Here is a 23439-nt window from a genome sequence, read left to right on the forward strand (position 1 = left end):
GGGTCAACTTTTCCTTAAAGCTAGCTGGGTGATTGCAGTGAACACTTAACAGGCGAGACGGGTTGCTGATTCTAAACGTGCTTCTGCACTACTGTCGTCCAAAACCTGCCTCTCTTGTCTCAAAGAAACACAGTTTCCACTAAAGCCATGTAGCTACCCTCTGGGCGGCTGTTGAGAATAGCACAACAATGAGGGTGGCCGGCAGCAGAGCAGACCGCATGCTGAGTCATGCCACCTCTGACCTGCATCCCTCATATCAGCCAAACACCCTCAACTTCTCAGCTCAATGCAGTTTTATTTTACCCCTCGCAGTAAAAAATAAAATCTGCATTCTGACTGTCTGTGTAATGAAATGATGGGGATTCTGTCTACTTAGCTCAAGGATTAGGTAGTGCCAAGTTTCAAGTCTTTTCTAATGAATGGAAAGGGGGTAGACTTAATGTGAGTTTGCGTCTTTCGTCCCGGAGGCATTTCCCCCAGCATGCCTCTCCTGCCACTGGAGGGAGGGCCTGATTCACACCATTAGCCCTCTGGGTGATGTGCTAATGTGCAGCTGATGCACATCACACAGCAAGAGGGAAGAGGAACCTCACCTCAACACACGAGTGATCCCAATGTCACATGAGAAGCTTCTATAAAAGCCTGAATAAATAACCAACTGGAACTAACTAACCAGCACCACCGCAAAAAAAAAAAAAAAACTAGCACTGACCTCAGGATGAAATGAAAAACACAATCAGATCTATTACCAAACTCTTTCAGTCAAGGTGGTCCTCACTGTGATATCATAAGCGCCATAAACCAACTATCAATCCTGAAACGATAAAGGCAAACCTTATTCACATCAATCTAATGAAGGAAAAAAAAAAGTGAGTGTTTTCTGAAATGTGGCGACTAACAGTATTCTCAATGCAGGCTAATGAAATGATTCAACGATGAAAAGTACATAAAAAAAAGCAGATTCACTCAATGAAAATCTGTAGCCCAGTGAGTGAGAAACAGTCTCTCTTGCTCTCTCACACACACACACACACACACACACACACACACACACACACACAAAACAGGTCCCTGATTCTGACTCAAGACTAACAAAGGTCTTTCTTAGCACCGTGATTAAACAAGTGCACATGCAAACACACACACACACACACACACACACTCTCTCCTCTGTACAGTAATTGGTAGCATTTCCTTAGAGGATACAGACTGGCCCTTCTACCCCCCCCTTCTAGTACAGAGACTCTAACTGTGTTCAAATGATATTTATCTTCAGCTGAGTGACACTGTGACAACAGCCATCTGCAGAATAGAGTGAAAAGTGAACATTTGTAGTGATGATGATGATGATGATGATGATGATAGCGATAATATTTCCTCAACAGTGGAAATACGTTCATTCATTTTGTACAGCAGAGTAAGATTTGATCTCACACCAATGCGCAAACACTGTGGCAAGCACACACACACATAAGCAGAGGCAGAATCATGCACACGTTTCTAAATAATGGGGGCGCTATAAAATACCCAGACATACAAAAAAAAAAAAAAAAAAAAATTAATTTAAATTAAAAAAAAGACACTTAGCGTCTTGGTGATGAAAGTTGAAATTAAAGCTATTCGTTCAGCATTGGTTAGCAACCGGCTACTGTCTCCTCACACACAAGTAAAACATTCTGCAACCCCAAGGACTACGACACACACACACACACACACACACACACACACACACACGCACAAACACACACACACTCGTCTGGAGTCTTTGGAATGTAATACATTGATTCCCTACGCCGTGGTCGATCAGACGGCTTCTGCCATCACTGGGAACGGTGCTGAAGTTAGGCGTGCCTACATACGTTAGCCACGAGTGAGTTTGTATCCATTAAAAAATAAAATTTAAAAAAAAAAAAAAAAAAGGAAAGACTTCAAATGAAATGTGGGGGTGCGTTTGTGCGTTTCGTGTGCGGAGCGCGTGCGTGTGAGTCTTTCTCGGTGAATGTGAGTAGTGTCAGCAGTTCCAAGCACACAAACACACACAGTGCCTTGTCATAACTATCGACAGACTTGGGGAGGGGGGAAAAAAGAAGAAGAAGAAGAAGAAGAAAAAAAAAAAGCAGAAAAAAGCAGAACTGAATATTGTAGTGTAGAAAAGTGTTACTACAAACATTGATATTTGAAAACTGATCAGCCAGAAACTTGAAGATATAAAAAGCGGTATGATTAGTATCACAACAAGTCACTGAGGCATCAGAACAGCGAGGAATTGAGGGAAGTGACGTCCTGTGGCGATGGCCCAGCCAGTGGGGTGCAGGACAAGTGTGTGTGTGTGTGTATGTGTATGTGTATGTGTCTGTGTATGTGTATGTGCGTGTGTGTGTGTGTGTGTGTGTGTGTGTGAGGTTTGTCCATTGTAATCTTCAGTCTCTTTTGGCCCAGTTGTAGTTGTAGGACTCTAGAGGCAGAAAAAAAGTGGTGAACAACATTAGACCAACAGCTACTGGGAATTTCTTGTGTCACTCCTGTAAAAGTGAACATTTTCTAGCCTGTAATTACAAGAATATCTACTGAATAGTGATTTTCACTAGACAAAATGGGCAAACAACAATGATCCCCACCTTCCCACCCACATCTCTCCGGACTGATGACAGTGCTGTCAGACAAAGATCTTGGCAAGTGCGTCTGCGCCGGCGCTGGCGATGAAGGGCTGAGAGGAGTGGAAGGCCACATCATGGATGGCCTCGTCGTGCTTCTTCCTGTGGGCCGTGATCTCCTGCACGCACGTCCTGTTGTCAAGCATCCATAGGCGCACTGAGCAGTCATGACCTGCAGGGGGCAGAGGAGGAGCGCACACACAGTCACATCGAAGTTTATCGGGGCCGAGGCCACAGCAGGTCAAATTTAATGTGCTGCTTTTTCCAGATGTGTTCTGCAAAGTACTTTTAGCCAGGATTTTAGGCTACAGAGTGTTTCATTCTTTACAAACATGACCTCCCTTTTGCTCAAGTCTGAGGATGTGCAGTGAGACAGTGGCCCTGTCTGTTTTTCTGCATATTTTTCTCACTAAAAGTGTCCTCCAAACGCAAGAAATTGCACCACACTTGGCACACAGTCAAACTAATCTACCCAACTTATTCAAAAATCACAAAACATGTTCAAGAAGACAACACAAAGCTCGCTATGTTGGCATGTAAGGATCCGACCGAGGCATTTACCAGAACACAGCTTCTGACTGAGACAAGCGCATAACACTGCAGATATTTTCAGATAACATATACTGGAAATAATAAAACAGAAAAAAAAAACAGAAAAACTCAAAAATCTCCAAGGGATAGTTAGGATTTTTCAGACATCCTGTTTGATTTATGCTGAGATGAAAGACCTGTGAGTTCGTCCAGAAAGGTCTCGGTGAATGTTAGACGTTTTCTACTGCGATGAGGAGATGTCAACGGGAAAGAGAGCTAACCCTTCAGCGAGAGCTGGAGCGGTAAAAATGTCTCTCCTCCCTGTTGGCTTGCACTAGCTTTTGCAACAAATGCTAACAGTTTCTGTTGGCAAAAACTGTAACACTCCAAGCACACGCACGCACACACACACACAAAAACACTTTTGGAGGCCACAGTACATGATGTGGTCTCACGACGAGGCAGATCCGGAGAGCTCCGTCTGTATTCTGCACTTCTGTTTTTGGTTTGAGTTACATCACAGGAACCGATGGTGCTTTTGACCTCGATCACAGTAATACTCATTTATAATAATTTAAAATATTGTTGGTTAATGAGTGAAGTGTGAAGGTTTGTATTAGTAATAAATGGCTCTACACAGCAAGTGATAGAAGGGTAGTGATAGACTGGAGCACAGCAAGACGGGCATAAGAGCACTGTGAAATTAACATAATTTACAAGTATAGGCACAGAAAAAAATCAATTTGCATTTTTCCTAAAGCTAGGCAATAATAAATTAAAGGTATTTTTGTGAAAGTAAGCACCCAACTAGGTGCAGGACTCAGTCAATATGTTTGGCCATGAAGTTTCAACCTGATACAAAATAAACTGGAACCTTTCACACTGTCTTATGAATTCAGTGTTTTCCTTTTTTTTTTTTTTTTTGTGAATCCTGGTTAACAGCTTGACTAAACTGCCCTCATAAATGCTGCATTTTCTGGGAGTAAAACATGAATAACCTGAAGGCATAGGAAGAGACTTTGGCATTTTAGCATAGCCAAAAATGCCAAAATGCCACTGACGGCCTCAAATGTGGTAAAGTTGATGTATTCAGATGCACCATCAGAAAAAAAAATATAATATCCCTCCAATTCTATCAACACAACACATCGTTATGAAGTGTGAGGTTAATGCCAGCATGGTTTTAGTAAATTTAGCACGTACGCTGGTATACAATGTGTTGCCAAGCGGCTCAGTGCAGCTGTGCAAAGCAACATGACAAGCTTATGCTAATGGAAAACTGAAGATACTGACAGGGTTTTAGATACGGACATAATCGATAATTCACACCAATTTGGCAAAATAAAGAGCACCACTGTTCTAAGGCTTGTGAAAGAGCTAGTCAGTATCAACAGAGTGGATGGGGAAACGTTTTGTTGTTTGTAGTGTGAGCTGCTCGGTGTCGGGACAAATTTGTATCTTCCAATATGGTGGTAACCTGAAGGATATCACGATGCCTCTAAGAAGCGCCCTCGAGCATTTTGATGCATGTCGCATGGCCAGTGCCATTTCCATGTGCTGACAGAGGAGATGGTATCTGGTTTTCAGTATTCAATTCTCACGTTTGCAGCAACACTCTGTATGAATGGTGACTGAAAAGCATCTCCTGAAATATCAAAATCTGAGCCAACAATGCATGAAAATGCTTTAATGTAAAAAGCAGGGTAAAGAGCAAAACTTTGCTGGATAACCAATCTTAGTGAGCATTAATTCTAAAATTTCATAGTGGCGGTAGATAAAGTCTGTAAACTTTCAGAAATATATCTAAAAAACTGATTTTGACAGTATTGTATTTTCTGCCCTCATACACTGTTAAAGTCTTCAAACATTCATTTTTCACTTATGCAGTATTTGTTCCTTATAAAAAATTAATTGGAAATTTTTATATTCCGTAGATATAGTGTGCAAATTCTCAGATTTTTATCTACTGTCTTTGTCTCTATTGTCTTTGTCTATTTATTTTTGTTTACATGCTATTTTGAATGGTGCTTTCTATATGAATGGAGATTCATAGTCATGCACCATTGTGGTTTGCATTAGTCACAGTCTGAAACAACCACAGATGAATCCACCTCTCAGACGGCTCAACAAGTTCATGACTCGCCGCTGACATCAAGTCCTGAGTCCATTGAAATCAACATCTTTTATTGAAAGATTTTAATTATAATCTGCGTCCTGCTACTTTTTCTTACTGGTGAGTCTTTTTTCCTCTCATGCTATATCAGGCCAGCCCTGTTCATAACCGGTTACTAATTAGTTTCCATGTTTTAATAAACTGGTATTGTTAATAACTGTCTCTTTCTTTTACAGTTTCTACTGTGTCACATTTTAATAATGCAGTTTTTGTAGACCAATGTGGAGTCTGAAGTCTTAAGTTGCAGTAATAATACTTACTTTACCTAAAGTAAAAGTAAAGTAAGTATTATTACTGCAACTTAACACGGCTTCAGACTCCACACTGGTCTACAAAAACTGCATTATTAAAAATCAGCTGATAATGAAAATACACTCCACTGGCTGTGTGAAACTCTTACAAGGTCTTTGATGTTGCGTGGAGCTGAAAGCAGCTGAACTAGAAATTAGACTGTGCAGAGCATTTCAGAACACCAATTGATATACTGTTTTAATATACAGTTTTAATAAAATCTGGATAATGTTCTGAATAAGATGATTTTATTTTGAAGACTTAGATTCAGTGCATGTCTTTAACCTAAGGGAATCCGATTTCTCAGATATTCAGATGAACAAGGTTCTACTGTGTTATCGTGGCAGGGGGTGTCAGTAACGATAGCTCGTTGGTACTCACTGCCAGAGATGAGGTAAGTGCCTTTAGGGTCTGTAGTAAGACAGGTGACAGCATCCAGGTGGGCCACCATTGAGTGGACCACTTTACCTGTACAAACACATAAATGCAATTCAGTAATGCTCATTTGTATCCTAGAAAAAAAATACAACACTACAGATAACAAAATACTATATTGGGAATTAATGGATTACCAATAAACATACACTAACCTGTCTTGTTGTCTAGGAAGCGGATGGTGCGGTTCTCATGTGCAGTGATAGAAATGGGCTCAGATGGGTGACTGACCACACGGTTGATTAGCTCACTGCCTGCAGAGGAAGACAAAGACAAGCGATTCTCTTCACTTTCATCCTGCCTCTCAATGAGGAAAAAGAAAAAGCACGAGATAATATAATGAGCCTCAAAAACAGGCCTATTAAAGAACATGTTCACGCACAACATGCAACGGCTACACTGCAGCTAGGAGCAAAAGGACTGAGGAGAAACATCCACGAGTGAATGGAGAAGTCACACTGAGAACAGGAGTAGCCTTGAGGCTGCATAGTCATGCTACACAATTCAGACACCTGTAGAGATATTGTGTCGTATTTGTTCCTGACTTCAAGTAACGCATGGAAAGATTGTCTCTCACCAGGATAGATTTGCAGCACTTTGATTCACGGAAAAGCTCTCCACACAACAATAACTCAGTCATTTTCCACTCACTCCCATGTCAGCTAGATTTTGTACCACCACCAAACCCTAAGTTCAACCTCAGTCTCCTCACAAAGACTCAAGATAGTGGGACAGTGTTTATATCCCTCCAAAAAGTAAGCACAAACAAATCTAAATTTTCCTATCAACTTGTGTAGTATAATCCAAGTGTTCTGATGCCAAATGATTCATAATATGATAATATTTCCCTGCTAAGACAGTGCATTGTTTGCTTGGGTGCTTATGCAAGCTACAGCAGCAGCAGGTGGTCTTCTACCACAGCCCTGCAAGATAGGCATATCACTAGAGCCATGCTGCTGAGGGAAATCGAAAAAGATAATGAGATAAACATTGGCCATTTGTACCCAGAGTGTAATCATTTGGCTACAGAACATTTGGATTATGTGCGCAAGCTGTTTGGAGGAATTTGATGGACATTTTACACTATTTTGGAGCTGTGACTAGATGGCCCCATTGCCTTCAAAAGTCTGGGAGAAAGCTGAGATTAAACTCCAAGGGCAAATTGACTCAGTGTTGAGCTGTGTTATGAGATGCAGTGAATTTTGATTGACAAGGTAAAGTCAGTACAGACTAAATTATCACTGAGATATTTATATCACACTCTGAACAGTTACTGAAAAAGTGTTGGGCCTAGAACCTACCATCCTTCGTCTGTGTTTCGAGCACCATGATGCTCTTCTCTGTGTTGAGGTCATAGAGCAGTGTCTCACCACCGTCAAATGACACCACCACCTGGTTAGGGTCAGAGGTCACGAAGGCCACCGAGGTGGGCGTGCCATGCTCTGTGAAAGAACAGAAACAGCATTGGTGGTTTGGATACTCTACAGAGGTACACAGCGTATGTACATAAGCACATGTACACACATTACCTTTCTCTTTATTGAAGACAGACAGGCAAGGTGTGGAGTTCTGGGGGTCCCAGATGCGAACGGTGCCGTCAGCCGAGCACGAGGCCAGACGATGGTGGGCTGCAGAGTAAGCCAGACCCCAAACACTGTCCTCATGTCCCGCCAGTACACTGCTCTCAATGCCAGGATCTGCACAGGCAAACAAATAAAGACAGAAAAAAACATATTAAGAGAGTTTCTCACTTAGTATTATGTCTTTCCTGAGCAATAGGCAATACGGTAGGGTATGAATGGAAACTGAATTAAAAGAACTAGTTCCAAAATTATGAGAAATGCCCATATCGAAAACATCTTTCACTTAATGGTTCCCGTTTATCAATTCCCAGGTTTAGATCCTGTTTGCATCTGCATGTGATGTAATAAGATGTGACTGTGTCGTGCAAATGTCATGTAGACACACTCCGAGAGAGAAGACACCGTTGCATGAAGCTACAAGTTGTTATCTGAACAGATAATGCCTTTGTGTGCCCGAAAAACTACCTTCTTGAAATGGAGACCTAACGTCTGAGCAAACATTACGGTAACACTTTACAATAAGAGTACATCAATTGACGTTAGTTAATGCCGTAATAAACATTAAGTAACAGGTAATAAACATTAAGTAACAGGTAACTAACCGTTAACTAATGCTGTTCATGCTAAGGTATTTATATGTTATTTAAGGGTTATTGTAGATATTATTAACATTAGTAAATGCCATAATAATCATTACCTAACAGTTAATTAACCATTACGGCATTAACTAACATTAACTAACATTAAGTAATGTTAATTGTTGTACTGTTATTCTAAAGTATTACCAACGTCACATTTTATTAAAGCTTGTGTAGGTAATTTTTTTGTGCACAGTTTTGACAATTCACCATTATAAACAGAGGGAGGGTATGAGCCAAACTAAATGCATCAAGGAAAAAAACGTGCAGCCTGCTCCTGGAATTCATTTGTTAAAATTGTCACGATCCTTCTCTGGCCTAGTGCTGTCCTAGTGTTTCTCTGTCTCCCAGTGTTACTCCCAGTGTCTCCCAGTGTTGTGGGTGAGTCCCTGTATCTCTCTCCCAGCACATCTGCCAGACAGCCTCACCATGTCAGCCATGCCACTTAAGCCAGCCAGCCACCTTCTTCACCTTCCCCATTCCTCAATAAACCTCTGTGTTTCGCCATAGCTGCCTTGCGTCTGCATTTGGGTTCAGTCACCTCAGCCTTGCAACACAATGTCCTACAAACACCCCCACCCCCACTTCCCCTTAAGCTGCTACTGACATCGTACAACCAGCGGCCCGGTTCACTGAGCCTCCTGCGGCCCCTTTGGGTTGCCACTTTCTCCGTGTTGGCGCCCTGAGCCCTGTCTGCCCAGGTTACAGGTAGCAGAAGGATACAAGTAACTGCTGTTATGTTTCACCATACTGGCACTGTTAATTTCAGCATTTCTGTGTGACATAAGCAGTGCATACTGGATGAAAGCACGAACTGCGCGGTGTGTGGTGAACTGGTGAATTTGACATCCACGTGTTGTGTTCTTCCCATCACTCTCTAAAAAGCTTAACCCGTTTGGGGAACTGATAAAGGGAATCGTTAAGGCGTCAACACTGATAAAAGTTTATTAACACCCGATCCTACTTGGGACTGACTGACCATAGTTGTCATAAGGATCCACGTTGAGGTCTGGGATCTTCCAACACCTGACGGTTCCATCCAGGCCGCCACTATAGCAGGATTCTCCATCTTCGCCCATGGTCAGAGACAGAACGGCTCCACTGCACGAGAAGAAGCATTTCTCAGAGGGTACAGTGTGTGTATTTCAGTAGCAGGTTTGTGGGTGTGTGTTTTTGTGTGTGTGAATGAGTCAGGCTTAACTCACCTGTGTGCTCTAAATGTGTAGATAGGCTCAACATCCAGTGCTGCATTCCTGTGGAAGAACACAGTCTTTCAGCTTTGCTCTTAAATACTCCTTCTCTTCCATGTTCTGTCTTGTCTTTACATTCATATCTGTCTGGTGCTGCTAGTAAAGCACCTGGAACTCAGTTCTATATGATGCTATATAACATAGATTATTATTATGATTATTGTTATCATTATCATTATTATTATTATAATATCCCTGAAAGACAGGGTTAGCAATCTTATTGTTTTATCCTGACCAGCCGTGTACAACCTAGCTGTGAATGCCATAAGTCAAACACCTTTAATCAAGTTTTTTTGTGCAAGTCAACAAAAAATAATCACAAAAAGTTGCAATTCATAGCAATCTATTAAATCAACAGCACGTCACAGTTTTTTTTCTTTTTTTTTTCTTTTTTCTTTTAAGAATCAGGAATGACTAAATTTAAAGCATTTTGACACAGATTTGGTTCAAATCAGAGCAATTAATTTTATTTATTTCTTAATGCAGCTGAACTGGCAGGATTTATTACTGATTCTTTGAATAAATCTTCACGCCACTAGTTAGCACTAATTTTAGCAAACTGCAAAAGCCAATGTGTTGAATGCTTTGCATTGTGGGGTAGATTAGGAGGATTGAATGATCTCATCATTGGAGAGCCATGAGTAATACAGATCCCCACTGGCTGACCAAGCCGCTGAACCAGGCTGGGGACATACTCACAAAGTGTCACTGGGGATTCAGGTCGTTTACAGAACATACCATTCTGCCATTCACTGGCAGCAAATATCTAGCTATTATTGTGTTCCTCATTTTCCTCCCCAGCATTCCATGTGTATCTGAGGCATGTTGCTCTTACTTTTTGGAGTGCATGGCCTTGTTGAGGTTCCACAGTTTGAGCGTGCCGTCCTCAGAGGCTGTGAGCAGCACTGCCTGGCTGGGGTGAAAGGTCAAAGCACGGATGGCATCGAAGTGGCTCCGTAGCGTGAAACGAGGGTTCCACGTCTTCTTAAACTCCTCTCTGTTATCCTGCATCTGACAGGACACACATTTGAGGGTGTGTGTATTAACATGCTTCTGAGTGTGCTTTGGTGTATGTGTGTTTTGCACTCTGTTTCAAACAATATATGTGTAATTACATCCATGGAGAGATCATTGTCATTGGCAACGGTAAGGTCAGCCAGCTCGCCCAGGTTCATGTCCCCTCCCCCAACAGCGTCCATGATGAAGACATCAGAGGAGAACCCCAGGGCGCCACCTGCAGGTCCAGAAGAGAAGGGAGCAACAATCACTACTGCAAATGAACAAACCATCACCTTGCCAGTACAGCCTGATAAAACTGCAAAAATTAGCACGGAACCTCAAAACTGCATGATAAAATCCATGAATCTTCTCTTCTAACTTACTCCAAGAGCTGGGAGATATAGACAAATTGTAGGTGTTTGATAAACAGTCATTAGTAATGTGGATACGATCACCAAGCAGGTTGAGACAAATAATAGAACAGCTACAAAAGTCTACTAAGGTCAGAAAATTGCATCCCTTTACTGTAATGGAGCCTTTAAAACTGGGAAAAGGCAACACTATTGGATATCACAATATCCAAAATCCCAGATGATATATTCAGTCTCATACCACAATATTGATATTACTGCAATGTATCACCCAGCCTTACTTACTCCTACACTATGTATCAGTGCAAACATTAGTACGCTTGGGAGTAACATTGTTAATTCATCCCCAAGTGAACTGAGGAAGAGTATTTTGGCATGAAAGGCCAAAAGTTTCCTTTGAGGCATGTGGTGAGGCTGGGGGAGTCTTACCTTCCCCGGAGCGAGCCTGTCCTGGCACAGAGGGGGGCGGGGTAGGTTTAGGAGGGAAGTCCGACATCATGCCTTGTAACTTGTTCCTGCGGTTCTCTGAACCCGGCAAGAGGAGAGAGACACAAAACATCCAGTCATGCAGAGAGGTGGAAGGAGGAGGCAGAAAGAGGAGTCACGGAGAGGTGAGAGAGAGAGGGACACAAGTGGAGACGGGAGCAAAAAGGCTGAGTTCATACATTAAATACACAACATACAAACAAAGAGTCTTCTGAAGTGAGGATGGAATCGATAGAACTTTCAGAAGACAGTAAATGTGCCTCGAAGAATGAAAGGTGAACATACAAAAAGACAGCGCAGCATGCAATGGTAACTTTTCAGATGACCCCGTACCACAGAAAATCACTCAGACTCTGCTCAGAAATGACAGCCACACAAATCCAAAGAGTGACAGAATGAAAGGTCGTGAAACAGGCCAGAGAGACAAGTGCTTGGGAAAGACACTGGTTTTATTGACAAGAGATGCCAAGACACAGTGAAGGGGGAAAAAAAGACAAAAAAGGTGTCGAGGGCAGGAATATACAGAAAAGACAGATATACCAGTGGCAGTGATTTTGGCAGTGCCGGTGCTGATGATGTTGCTATGGCAACAGCGTACCTAACTCCCGTCCGTCCCCTGAGATACGGGCCTCTCCCGCCCCCTCCCCCTCCTCCCCCGAGCCCAGGAAGTCAAATTCACTGAGTGCATCTTCCGAGTCATCTTCATCCTCCTCATCCTCAGGGTCCAGGTCTGTGGTCATGGGCTCTGAACCCATCTGGACCGAAGGTTAGAGAGAGAGAGAGAGAGAGAGAGAGAGGAAGAGAAAGAGGCAGACTGATGTAAAGTAAGTTGTTCACAGACAGCATAAAAAAAAATGTAATAGCCTTTTTTATGCTGTCAATATTGAGTCAACTGCTCAATTTGCGTCCTCAACTAATCTTCATTTGTTAATGATTAATCACACCTTCACACGAGACTTCTTGCTCTTGCGTGGCCCGTCAATGCAGTCGGTGGCCATGCCTTGGAAGTCGTCTTCCTCGTCACTGTCGTCTTCGTCGTCATCCTCGCAGCCGTGCAGGAAGGGAATCTTATCCAGCACTGAGCCACCCAGACGCTCCTTAGAGCTTTCCTTTCCCGCATTCCTACAAAAACATGCACATGTTAACCTCTTGAATTGACAGACAGCACATTTACCACAGTACATTATAGAGGTGGGTGGTTAAGGCCAAGATATTTTTAAAATTTTGTACAGCAGCAGTATGAATCAGAGTACAGTCATTTCTGTTATGTCATTGGTAAAATTTATCTTGCAGATATTGCCTGTTTTTTTTGCCTAAGCTTCCACAATGCAGTACCTTTAACATTTGCTAATTTATGAGCAGGTATCACACTTATCGGTCTCTTTTTTTAACCTGGAGCACATAGGAACTTTAATAAAACATTTACAGTGTTCATATTCACACGTTTTATCTTCACATGGTAAAATGTGCTGCTGGCAAAGCCACAAGTGCAACAATGCTGGCAGATGATAGATTTCTACTGTTTTTTTTTCTGTTTTTGTAACTCAAGGATGTTCACACAATAGACAATCTGAGGATTTTGTTTTGTTAGCTTTCATTTGGTTGGATATTAAAAGGGCTATCATTTCATTTCGACATTTTCACTGTCCTCAAGCTTCACATCCCCACTTTCATAAACAAATGCAGATGGCTGCTGCTCATCAATTAACAACTTGTTTTTTTCAAAATTGCAACCAATGATTAATAACTGCTTGATATTTAGGCTGTAGCGAGTTAATTCAGAAACACACCAAGTATTCAACCAAAAATTGGTCACCTTCAGCATCTTTTATCAATAAGGCCGAAATATTATGGGCAAATCTAAACCGTAGCACATTTTTCTACCAGGATATCACTTCCAAATTTTATGTTTTCACAAAGATTCTTGTCAAAGAATCTTACATTGCAGTTTTACTACCATTTCACAGTGGATTAGTGACCTGGGAAATACACAGGTCAACTGTCTGTGTGAAATGATCACTTAGAGGAAATTGACAATGCAAAACAAACCTGGTTAAAATTAGGGCTGAAGCCCAGGCAAGCCTTGCTCCACCTGGTGTAAAAGTTCAGTATCAGATGCCCCTTTTCCACCAAAAAACACCTGGTGCTAGTTCGGAGCTGGTGCTAGAGCCAGTGCTTAACTGGTGCCAACAAAGAACCGGTTTGCTTTTCCACCGGCCAACAGCTAAGCGGAGCCAAGTCAGAGCCACGTCATTACGTCATCGTAAAACGTGATCATGTGCGTGTGCGAGACACTCGCTTGGAATCACAACAACAAACATGGACGAGCCACCGTAGCGATGCAAATACTGCTTGTGTTTACAAGCCTACATTGCGGTCCAGAGGTGAAAAACGCAATTATTGCCGGCTACCCATTGTATTCGTGGTCGGAACGAATGGTGAGTATGTTTAGCTTTACGTTTATAGCGATCGCTGCTCCCGTTTGAGTCTGTAAGTCCGCCCACCAATGACGCGGTGGGCCGCGTCATCGGTTCTTTCTCTGGCTCCTGTTTAGCCCCTGCTCGGAGTCGGTGCTTGCCTAGCACCAGTTTGGAACCAGTTTGGCACCAGTTTGGCCCCTGCTTGAGCGGTGGAAAACCAAAAAACTGGTGCTAAGTCAGGCACCGGCTCCGAACCAGCCCTGGTGGAAAAGGGGTAAGAAAGGTCTATGTCTTAAGGCACAGACGCACAAAGCCAACATCAAAAAATGAGTGGCAGTAAAGGACAGCTGTGGCGTTGCCTCAAATCACCTGTGTTGGGGCCAAAAAGTTGCTCATGAGCACACCATGAAATCTATAGCCAGTAGCCAGCTAGCACATACGTTCTGTGCCTTCGTGAGAGAAAATAACTCTTCATATAAGCAAGTGGCAGTAGTCTGTACTTGTCATTTAAAAAGTGAAACCAGAAGACTCAGAAATGCAGATATACAAACAGTAAACAAAGAAATATTTGCTTACCATTTTCAAACTATTCTCAGTCATAATACAGTCACCCCTAACTGAGAATATGTTTGAAATTCGCAGCTATTGGTCCTTTGGTTGTGGAAGAGAGGAAGAGGTGGAGGCGAATAATAATGCCATATCTTCTCATGTACTGATTGGCTACGCTGAACAGCTGATCAAAGCGATCTCTCTCGTCGACCTGCTGTACCACTGTTTCAACATGTTCAATCAACCGAAAAGCCACCAGCTACTGCCAGCAGTGTGGACACACTGCAAAAACTAGGGCCACAGATGCTCACCGATGGCCAACAGCTGACCATCGACTTGGTGTGTCACAGCCTTTAAGATGACAATCCCCAGGACATTCGCTTGTATGAGACTTGGTGTGGACTGCACTGCCTCCAGCACCGGACTGACCTGGATCAGCTTACCATGGCATCGTGTGAGAGGTAATGGCTAAGAAGATTCCCATACCCATGTGTTTGTGAGCATCTGCTACTACTGAGTCTCACCTCTTGATTTGCTCCTCTATCTGTCTGACCAGCAGGGACTCCCCCCCTGCCAGGGGTTCAGGCTCTGGCGAGGCTTCGGTAGGTGGGGGGCCATTAGCCTCAGGGCTGCTCCGCCCCAGCAGGGAGCGCACACGTTTGGAACGCATGTCCAGGATGGTGTCTGAGTAGCCCACCTCTTCAAGATATCTACATACATGGGCGGGAAGTACAATCAGACACACACAGAAATTAGCCTAATCCTTCTAGACTAGACTGAAACATCTTTAATACTCATGAAAAAAAAAAGAAGAACTCTTCCGGGAGCAGCCTTACTTGCGTAGTAGCTGACGTCCCTCCTTCCAGGACATCTGATTGGCCGGCTCAGAATCTGATTCAGCTGGCCCATTGGGTACTACAGAGAAAAGGAAGAACTAGTAAAGAGAGATGCAACAGCAAGAGATGACCTAATACGAAGCAAAAATGCAGAAATGCAGAATCTGAGTTCATAGACAGTAGCTGCAAACAACATGTAAGAAAAGAAACGCATCAGTAGACATCTGAAAATATTCTTCACAATACTGTCAAGCATATCACAGAGTATCAGTAGAGCAATGGCTTGGTTAGACATACGTTGGTCTGCCTCTGTCTCTGGTTTCTTGTCCCCGGGACTCTGGTCATTGCCTGTCTTCAGCTTCTGGTGTTTGGCCCTACAATGACAAAACCAACCATGTGAGGGCAGTACTGCAAGAAAATTCAAAATAAAACTGTTTTTGCTGTGCCTAAAACATGCAAAACCTTACAATGGATGGTTTGATAAAGATGTAGAGACAGAGACGGAAAGAGAGGATTGGAGTTTGGGTGCGTTTCTCTCACCTTTCTTGTTTGAGAGCATACTCCAGCATCTTGATCCGCCTTACTAGATCCTGTTTCATATTCTCCTGCCCTTTCCTCTCACCCTGAAGGAACGCCACCTGAGCCTGCAAACATACACACACACACACACAGAAAGAAAGACAAACACAGGGAGAGAGAGGTTGGTAAGGAACACAAGATACCTTAGGAATGGCACTGAAACACACACACTCACGCATGCTAACCCAATTTAGAATGACACATCTGGCTCAGCTGCCCTGAAATGCTAGAAATGCAAGAACTGTCTCATTCTAGACAAGCGAGTGGTGCATTTGATATTTGCATCAACACAGATGACAAGGAGAGAGAAGAGATGGAAAGGAGAGTTTGATGGGAAACAAGCACAACAAATCTGAGTTCTCATAACCCACAGGAATAAGTAGAGGGTTGTGGAGCAGGGCTCTTATTTTTAACCTCCTCAAACCAAAGGCTCACCACGCAACCGCAGAAGAGGACAAACAAGACACAGGCTGGCCTCATTCAAATACCCACACTCAAGGCACATCCTTCCTTTGTCTGCTTCCTTTCCCATTTTCCGTCCTTTTCTGTTGCACTCTGGGCTGATAAATTCTTACCTTGAGGAAAGGAAAGAGATGTTCCCACCCAGCCCATGCTTGCCACTTAACAAGAGATAACAATATTCAGGCCAATCCAGAGCATAGAGGGGAAGTAGGAAGGAAGAATGTGATTATAATAAAATCCACAGTTCCTGCACTTTTAAGCTTTAACAAGGATTATCTCTGGAAAAGGTCTTCCTAGGATTGAGCTATCCTGAGCTAAAACTTCACAGAAATATGAAACGTTGACTCGAAGTGGATGGAAACATGTACTGTCTACTGAGAAACACAGACTTACAACAGATTTTAGATATGTTGTGAAACAGAGAAAATACTGCAGTCCTGTGGTTCACATCAGCCACGACCCAGGTCGCCCCCTACTGGATGAACGAGAAAAATGCCCTGATAAAAAACAGTGACCCATGTTGGAGCTGGGTTAGGATGACCCAACTGTAGCCAAGCAATTCTCTTGATATTCGAAAGCAGTCGATTGTAGGAACAGTAGTTTAGCATCCCTTTGCCATCTCCTGTGTTTCTCTTTTTGTACTCTCTGTCCATCTCTCCCAGCTCCTCCTCTCTGCCAAGTGGTGCTGAAGCCTTTGATACCGCTTGTTTTACAGTCCATTTCTCCTCAGCACGTCGGTGTCTGTGTTCCCTGCGCCCACACGCACACACACTTTGCGAAAACTAGAGCAGTCTAAAAACACTGTCTCATGGGGTAGGCACTCGGTCTACATGAGGGTAGTCAATCACCCAGGAAAACACACACACACACATACTCTGACACACAGACACTCTGCAGTCATGTAACCTGCCAGCAAGGCGAGTGAAACGCGGGGAAATCTGCTTAGCAAACCTTAATGCTGTTGATGAGTAATCCTGATTAATGCACCGCCATTTTACATGCTAATCTGTGCATTTTGGAGATCACCGTCAGACCTAGCATGTTAACACTGCATGCATGATCTAAGAGGTCATGGGACATGGACAGCTTAATCTGACTTGGCCAAGGCTACATGGAGTCACATAGATCCAAGATATATAAGAATATACAGTATGCAGCAGTAGTAACAGCGCCAGGAGTATCTTGGTAATCCCAAATGATTGGACACTATCTAAGAAGCTTAAAAATAACCTTTTAAGTGACTACATCCATGCTTTAGGACCACTGAAAGGAAAGGCTAAACGGTGGTTTTCGGCACATCTCTTCAATGAGAGTAAATGCTTCAGATGTAGCACTGTGGCCTGCTGTGGGCCAGACAGAGCGACTTTGGGTACAGCTAGTCAAAATCAACAAGAGAGAGCTGTGAAGTAGAATCTGTCTATTAGGGCCGGCGTTTCTGCTCCTACTCAGACAAAACGAGCTACAACTTGCTCACACACACACTCACAGCATAGCACAGATAACCATCACGCCCTTGTGTGCCAGTGTCACGATGTGCTCCTAGAAAGACAAGTTCCCACTGGCCTCGGCCTATGCTAGCGCCCAACAACTTCACATCTCTGGCATTGCTTTATTGGCCATGGCAAAGAATAGGCTGCATGTACACACACACACACACTCGTGACATTGAGCACACACTCAAGTACAAACACACATTCAGTAAGAGCTGGCTAGTCCAGATACATTAAGGCAGTCAAAACAGAGGGATTACTGTGTCAAAGGCTGCATTACCAGCCAAACCATATGTAATTCTCAGGTCTATTCTTTCACCACGTTTCATACTTTGGTTTATTCTTTCCTCGATTTTCTTTTACAAAGAAGCGGGACTAATGGGAAAGAGTGCATAAAATAGGATGTTAGGGTACACTCGTTTACTAAAGTGCACCTGATCATTAGGCTTACTCAGGGGCAGGTGCAAAGGAAAACAGAAGGATGTGTCTACGATACTGCACAAAAATGACAACTGCTCACAAGGTGTAGGAATTTATTAACACCAAATCCATGAGCAACGTTTCAAGCACACCTCTCTTTATCATACTAAAGACAACTGAATGAAGGGCTGTTGACGAGCAGTATGCTCACACATTCTGCTTTCAGCTTTCAGTGTGGATAATCTGCTTTTTATGCTTCATTTCTCTGTCTGGCACCTGGTTTAAATGGGGATGTGTTTGTTTTCACTCTGTTCCATTCCTGAAATATTGAAATGAGTCCTGCATGTGGAACCAGGACCAAGGCTGGCAAGGCTGGCCAGTCCATCCATCAGCTTGTAGAGGTGTTTTTTTCCTGAGAGAAAAACTCTATTCACATCAAAAGACACTTGGAGTAATGGCCATAATGGATGAGATATCTTCATCGGTCACGACATATGTGGAGCAGTATGCAACACATCAAACATTTTACACAGTAATGTTAAAATTAAATAATACAGGCCATGATTAGGGCTGGGAACTGGCCAGAACGTCACGGTACAATATGTATCGCGATGCAAGCGTCATACTACGCTGTATATCACAATACGCTGCAATACTCAACAGAGGAGTAAGAGGGAAGAGTTAACCTTTATTGATCCCCATAGGGAAATTCTTTCTCTGCATTTTGACCCATCCTAACTATTAGGGGCAGTGGGCAGCCGACATGCAGCGCCCGGGGACCAGGTCCAGTTCTAAGCCAACACCCTGGTCAGGGGCACTGACAAGACCATTAACCTAGCATACATGTTTCTGAATTGACTTAAAATATATAAAAAGAGCCTAAAGTACAACCAACTATTCTACACCTAAAAAAAAAATAAATAAAAATATGGACGCCCCACAAGCTCAATGCTGAGTATTGCAATCTTGCTGCATGTCATCCCCTCTCTCTCCCGTTTTTTCCAGTCTCTCTCTACTGTAACAGTCAAATAAAGCAGAACCCCCCCCACCACAAAAAAAAACCTTAAAAAATACATATTGTATAACAAATTGTGCTAAACTAATTTTAAAAAAAATCCATTCTAAAATGTCCATTTCAATTTATTAATTCAGAATTAGCACAATGTGCTGAAGCAACACAGCACACCAAAATGCCATAACATATCAAAATGAAGTGCATAAACGATACAAGGAGCTAGAGTCAATGTAGTATAAAAATAGCATTGCAATTCTCAGCTGTATTGATTGGAGGGGGGGGTCTATTTGCATAGCCTTGCCTATTTTTAACCTGAGGTTTTCTTTGCACTGCAATGGTGAACTAACAGAGACAAAACCACAGAGATCTCTTGTTGGGAGAAGACCTATCCTGCCGTTTGATCTCCCTGTCCTGTGGGTGAACTTTCCTCCATGTAGCCTCCGGACCTTTTCAGAGTTTGGTGTCATGAGGAGAGCTGACACGTTTGGCCTACTCTGGCCGCCTCTATCAGAACAGGGTCAAGGGCAGCTTTCCTCTGCCTCTCCTCCACTGGCCGCCCTCCATCTCATCTTCCCTCATTCCCAAGAGAAAACCCATGAGCCAACAAGTAGAGCACCAAACTTTTCTAGGACAGTCTTCTTTGGCTGCATGTGTGTGTGCATGCTTGTGAGTGTGTGTGTGTGTGTAGGTAGACAGAGAGTGGCATCTCAAAACTTAGGGCTTGCTGCCTATGTTTGCTTAGATGAAGCTTAGTAACCACCCAGAACCAGAAAATAGCATACCTCGAGTGTGTGATTCAGAGGGAGACAGGGAAAAAGCAAAAAAAAAAAAAAAAAGAGAGAGCTTTTCATGATTCAGAGCAGTTGCAAAGGGAAACACAGCCAAGAGAGGAGAGAGGCTACAGCAGTAGTAGAGAAGAGAGAAAATTAACTACATGGAGAGAAGAAAGACAGACAGCTCAATAATCTCAGAATGTATGTAAGTCAAAGTGTTTGTGTGGGCGAGAGGCATGTACTGCAACAGAACAGTACATATGGATGTCATGTGTGTGTCATGGCTGAGAGCACAGAGCTATTAATTAGACATGTGTACCCAGGGCCCCCCTGGGCCACACTCAACAGGAAGTGATGTCATCTGGGTCACCAGTAATCTGTTTTACACAACTACTGGTGCTGTTAATAATGCTAACCTGCTGAGAATGTGAGGAATAAAAAGGGGAAGGACAGGAGGTAGAGGTCTGCCCTGTTCCCTGGAAAATGAGTGGAAAGCGACGTAGATCCATATCTGAGTGTGGTGAGGGTCTAGTAAACAGTTTACTTGCCAATTAAAATCATAATAAGGATCAGGCTAAAGCAAGTTAATAACAAGTGTGATTTGGGAAAATATGTTTTCTGTTCTCTAGTGTAATATGTTCACCGTAATTATGAGAGGAAAAGAGCCAGGCTGGCACAGTTTCCTTTCAGCCAAACACTGAGCTCATATTCAGCAGAAATTTGTCAAACAAAACAGCACAAGATAAAGATCTGGATGATGGCTCCATTGTATGTATGGGACAACAAGTATTTGTGTGTGTGCGTTTACATGCAGATGCACTTATGTGTGTGTGTGAAGGGCAGAGGACAAGGCCGTGGCCACCTGTCCCCTGTGCTGTTGTCCCTTGGTCCTGCTGGGACGTCCCACCTGGCCCAGAAAGGGGAGGGGAGGACCTTTGTGCGTGGCCTGTCACTTGAGACACAGCATCACAGGTGTTTTTTAACGACCTGGTTCACCCCCCAAAACACACACTACATGGCCACACGGACACCGCGTGCATTACAGTTACACACACACTCAGACACTCTAGGCTACAATCACAGGCAGACACCCAGCGTCACACACTCAACAAATGTTCTAAAAAAAAAAACACACACTCAGGCAGAACAGTCTCAAGGAGAGATGATATTGCTCATATTGCTCATGGTTTTGCTGCCACAGATTTCTATGACTTTGCATGCAGCTTCCTTAGTAGCCTTTAAAAGTCATGCACACTGCAAATGGACAAAATGTCATGGCTGGGCTGCATGTGCACTGCTATGAACACGTGTGTTTGCTGCTAACTCCACAGGACATGGCCACAGGGCGCGCTAACTGGCATGTTAAGAGCCCTGTGAGCATGTTGGCAACACAGGCTAGAAGGGTGGGGGGTCTGGCCTCGGGGTCTTTTAATGTAAGTTAGGTCAATGTTTGAGCACAGCACTCCAGTGATCCTCTCTTTCTTTCAAGCCAGGACTGGTGCTAATTGTACCCGTGAAAACAGACCATGTGCAGCAAATACACGCGCACACAGAGTTCCATAACAAGCTGTAATGGTGTGTCGGACATGGTCTGCTTCTGACTTCCGTTCCAATTCTTGCCTATATGCTCCGATAAAAGCAGTGCATACAGTGACTCTGTTATTGCTCATCCATATTTTATCAGGATTCTCTATATATAACTACATACAGTATGTTTGAGTCGGAGAAATGCAAGGACAGAAGGGACACAAAGATTCTGCTTCTCTGTGGTTTACTCAAGTTTATGAACTGCAGAGGATCATTTATCCTGGTTACAAGCAAACTGTGTGGTTACAAGCGGGAGGCTGAATATGGGCTTAAGAATGAAAAAAATGAGCAGTGGTTCAGTCTCAAGGCAGAGGGAAAATGTCTTTGTGAGTAGATATTTTCCTAACCTTTGATAATCCAGGGACAGTGTGCCAAGTTGGAATGATCCCGCTCTGCAACGCTTGGCGTTCATACGGTCCTACACTTTCATATCAGAAAACTGCCCAGTGCAACCACAGTCTTCCTCTGTTTGCCTTGCAGAATAGGTGCCTTGCTTATGGGCACTTCAAAGGTAGGTACTCACACACACATGAATTTTCCATGCCATTTTAGAGATTTAACCCTCATCAACACCCCCACCTCTCTATTTATGTGTCCTTTTCATATCAAGGCTCCCAAATAGATATGCATTATACAGGTCCCTAATGGATAAGATTTTGTGGTTAGTTATATTTTAGAGGAGAGAAGTAAGCAGAGAATCAAACATATCATCAAAACAGTATTCCTGATACCCTCTGTCATCATGCTAATTGACAAGAGAATAAAATGAAACCATTCTTCATTTTGCTGGAATCCCTACAAGGCCCCCAGACCCAACCTCAAGAAACAGGATTCAATTAGTATAATTCACTGACTGTGTGGATTCAAAGGGACACAACAATCTGATAATAGTCTATTTATAAGCTATGTTTCACACTAGTCAAAATTAGTTAGTGTCCATGCCTCTCTTTGATATTCAGCCTACCTGCAGCACTGTGAAGGATATAGTTAAGGTAAACGTACACAACTCAGTTTACCCTCCTATTTGTTTTCAGAATAATTTACTCAGCTTTTTAGTCTGACATAAACCTTGACCATCTTAATTCATTATTTATAATAGTGCTGGTTAAGTGATGTAAATTATATGATGATACGGCCTTAGGGCAAAGGGCATAAATGAATGTTTTTTTTTTAAATAAATAGCTGACTTTTGTTTATACTGGTTGCCGTTTGCCTTGTGCTGAAATTACCGACCGGGGTTCATGGGTAACCCACATTTTTTTATGTACCACTATATCACTGCTACCTGGTAATACATCCTTGTAAAATGCAATCTAATGACCTGTAACGTTAGCCCGTTAGCATTTTGTAATCCTGAATGTGAATGATGATAGGGGAATGTGTACAGTCACGAAACAGCAGTAAACGAGTTGTGGTTTATGGATAGCCATTACAATAGTGGCTGTGGCCTTCACACAGCGTTAACCTTACAGACGCGGGCGAAACGATGGACAGATTTACCCTGAGTTCGTCTCTCTCAGCCTCCCAGCGGTATTTCTCGGCCTGGAAGCGTCCCCACTCGTACTGGATAAAGTGCAAGATCCCAGGAAGCGACAGGCCCGAGTCCCCTTCCTGCGGTTCTCGAGGCTGCGACGTCCCGGGCATCGCCCCGGCTGTTGCTGCCATCGCCCCGGTCGCTGCGGCTGGTGTCGCCTGGCCCAGCGCCGCCTTGGGCCCGTTCGGGTTGCGCCCCGCTCCGCTGCTGCCTCCGGAGTTCGGATTTGCTACTCCGCCGGATCTGTCCGCCTCCATTTTAACCGCTCAAGCTTTCGCCAGGATAAGGAGGTGGAAACGGGCAGAAGGTAGAACAACAATAAAAAAAAAAAATAGCCCCGTCCCTTCTTCAGACCCAGCCGTA

General features: G+C 43.3%; 1 protein-coding gene across 5 annotated transcripts; it reads right to left on the minus strand.

Moving 5' to 3' along the window:
• Nucleotides 1–1555: 1555 nt before the first annotated feature.
• On the minus strand, nucleotides 1556–23333 carry strn4 (striatin, calmodulin binding protein 4). 5 transcript variants are annotated; one of them, XM_030066221.1, is made up of 18 exons: nucleotides 23043–23333; nucleotides 15757–15860; nucleotides 15514–15590; nucleotides 15217–15295; nucleotides 14905–15090; nucleotides 12356–12533; nucleotides 12010–12166; nucleotides 11355–11450; nucleotides 10671–10789; nucleotides 10391–10560; nucleotides 9511–9558; nucleotides 9285–9406; nucleotides 7614–7781; nucleotides 7386–7526; nucleotides 6240–6338; nucleotides 6031–6117; nucleotides 2619–2826; nucleotides 1556–2455 (listed from the first exon to the last, which is right to left on the minus strand). In XM_030066221.1, exons 1-17 carry the CDS (start codon nucleotides 23331–23333, stop codon nucleotides 2657–2659), a joined length of 2292 nt encoding a protein of 763 aa, XP_029922081.1. In that variant the 3' UTR covers nucleotides 1556–2455; nucleotides 2619–2656. The 5 variants fall into 5 exon arrangements, with proteins under 5 accessions (XP_029922081.1, XP_029922080.1, XP_029922083.1 ...); XM_030066220.1 differs by having other exon boundaries at nucleotides 10391–10566; XM_030066223.1 differs by lacking the exon at nucleotides 23043–23333 and adding an exon at nucleotides 16651–16889 and having other exon boundaries at nucleotides 10391–10566.
• Nucleotides 23334–23439: the final 106 nt, after the last annotated feature.

Source organism: Myripristis murdjan, chromosome 13 (assembly GCF_902150065.1).
Source record: "Myripristis murdjan chromosome 13, fMyrMur1.1, whole genome shotgun sequence".
Taxonomy (NCBI): domain Eukaryota; kingdom Metazoa; phylum Chordata; class Actinopteri; order Holocentriformes; family Holocentridae; genus Myripristis; species Myripristis murdjan.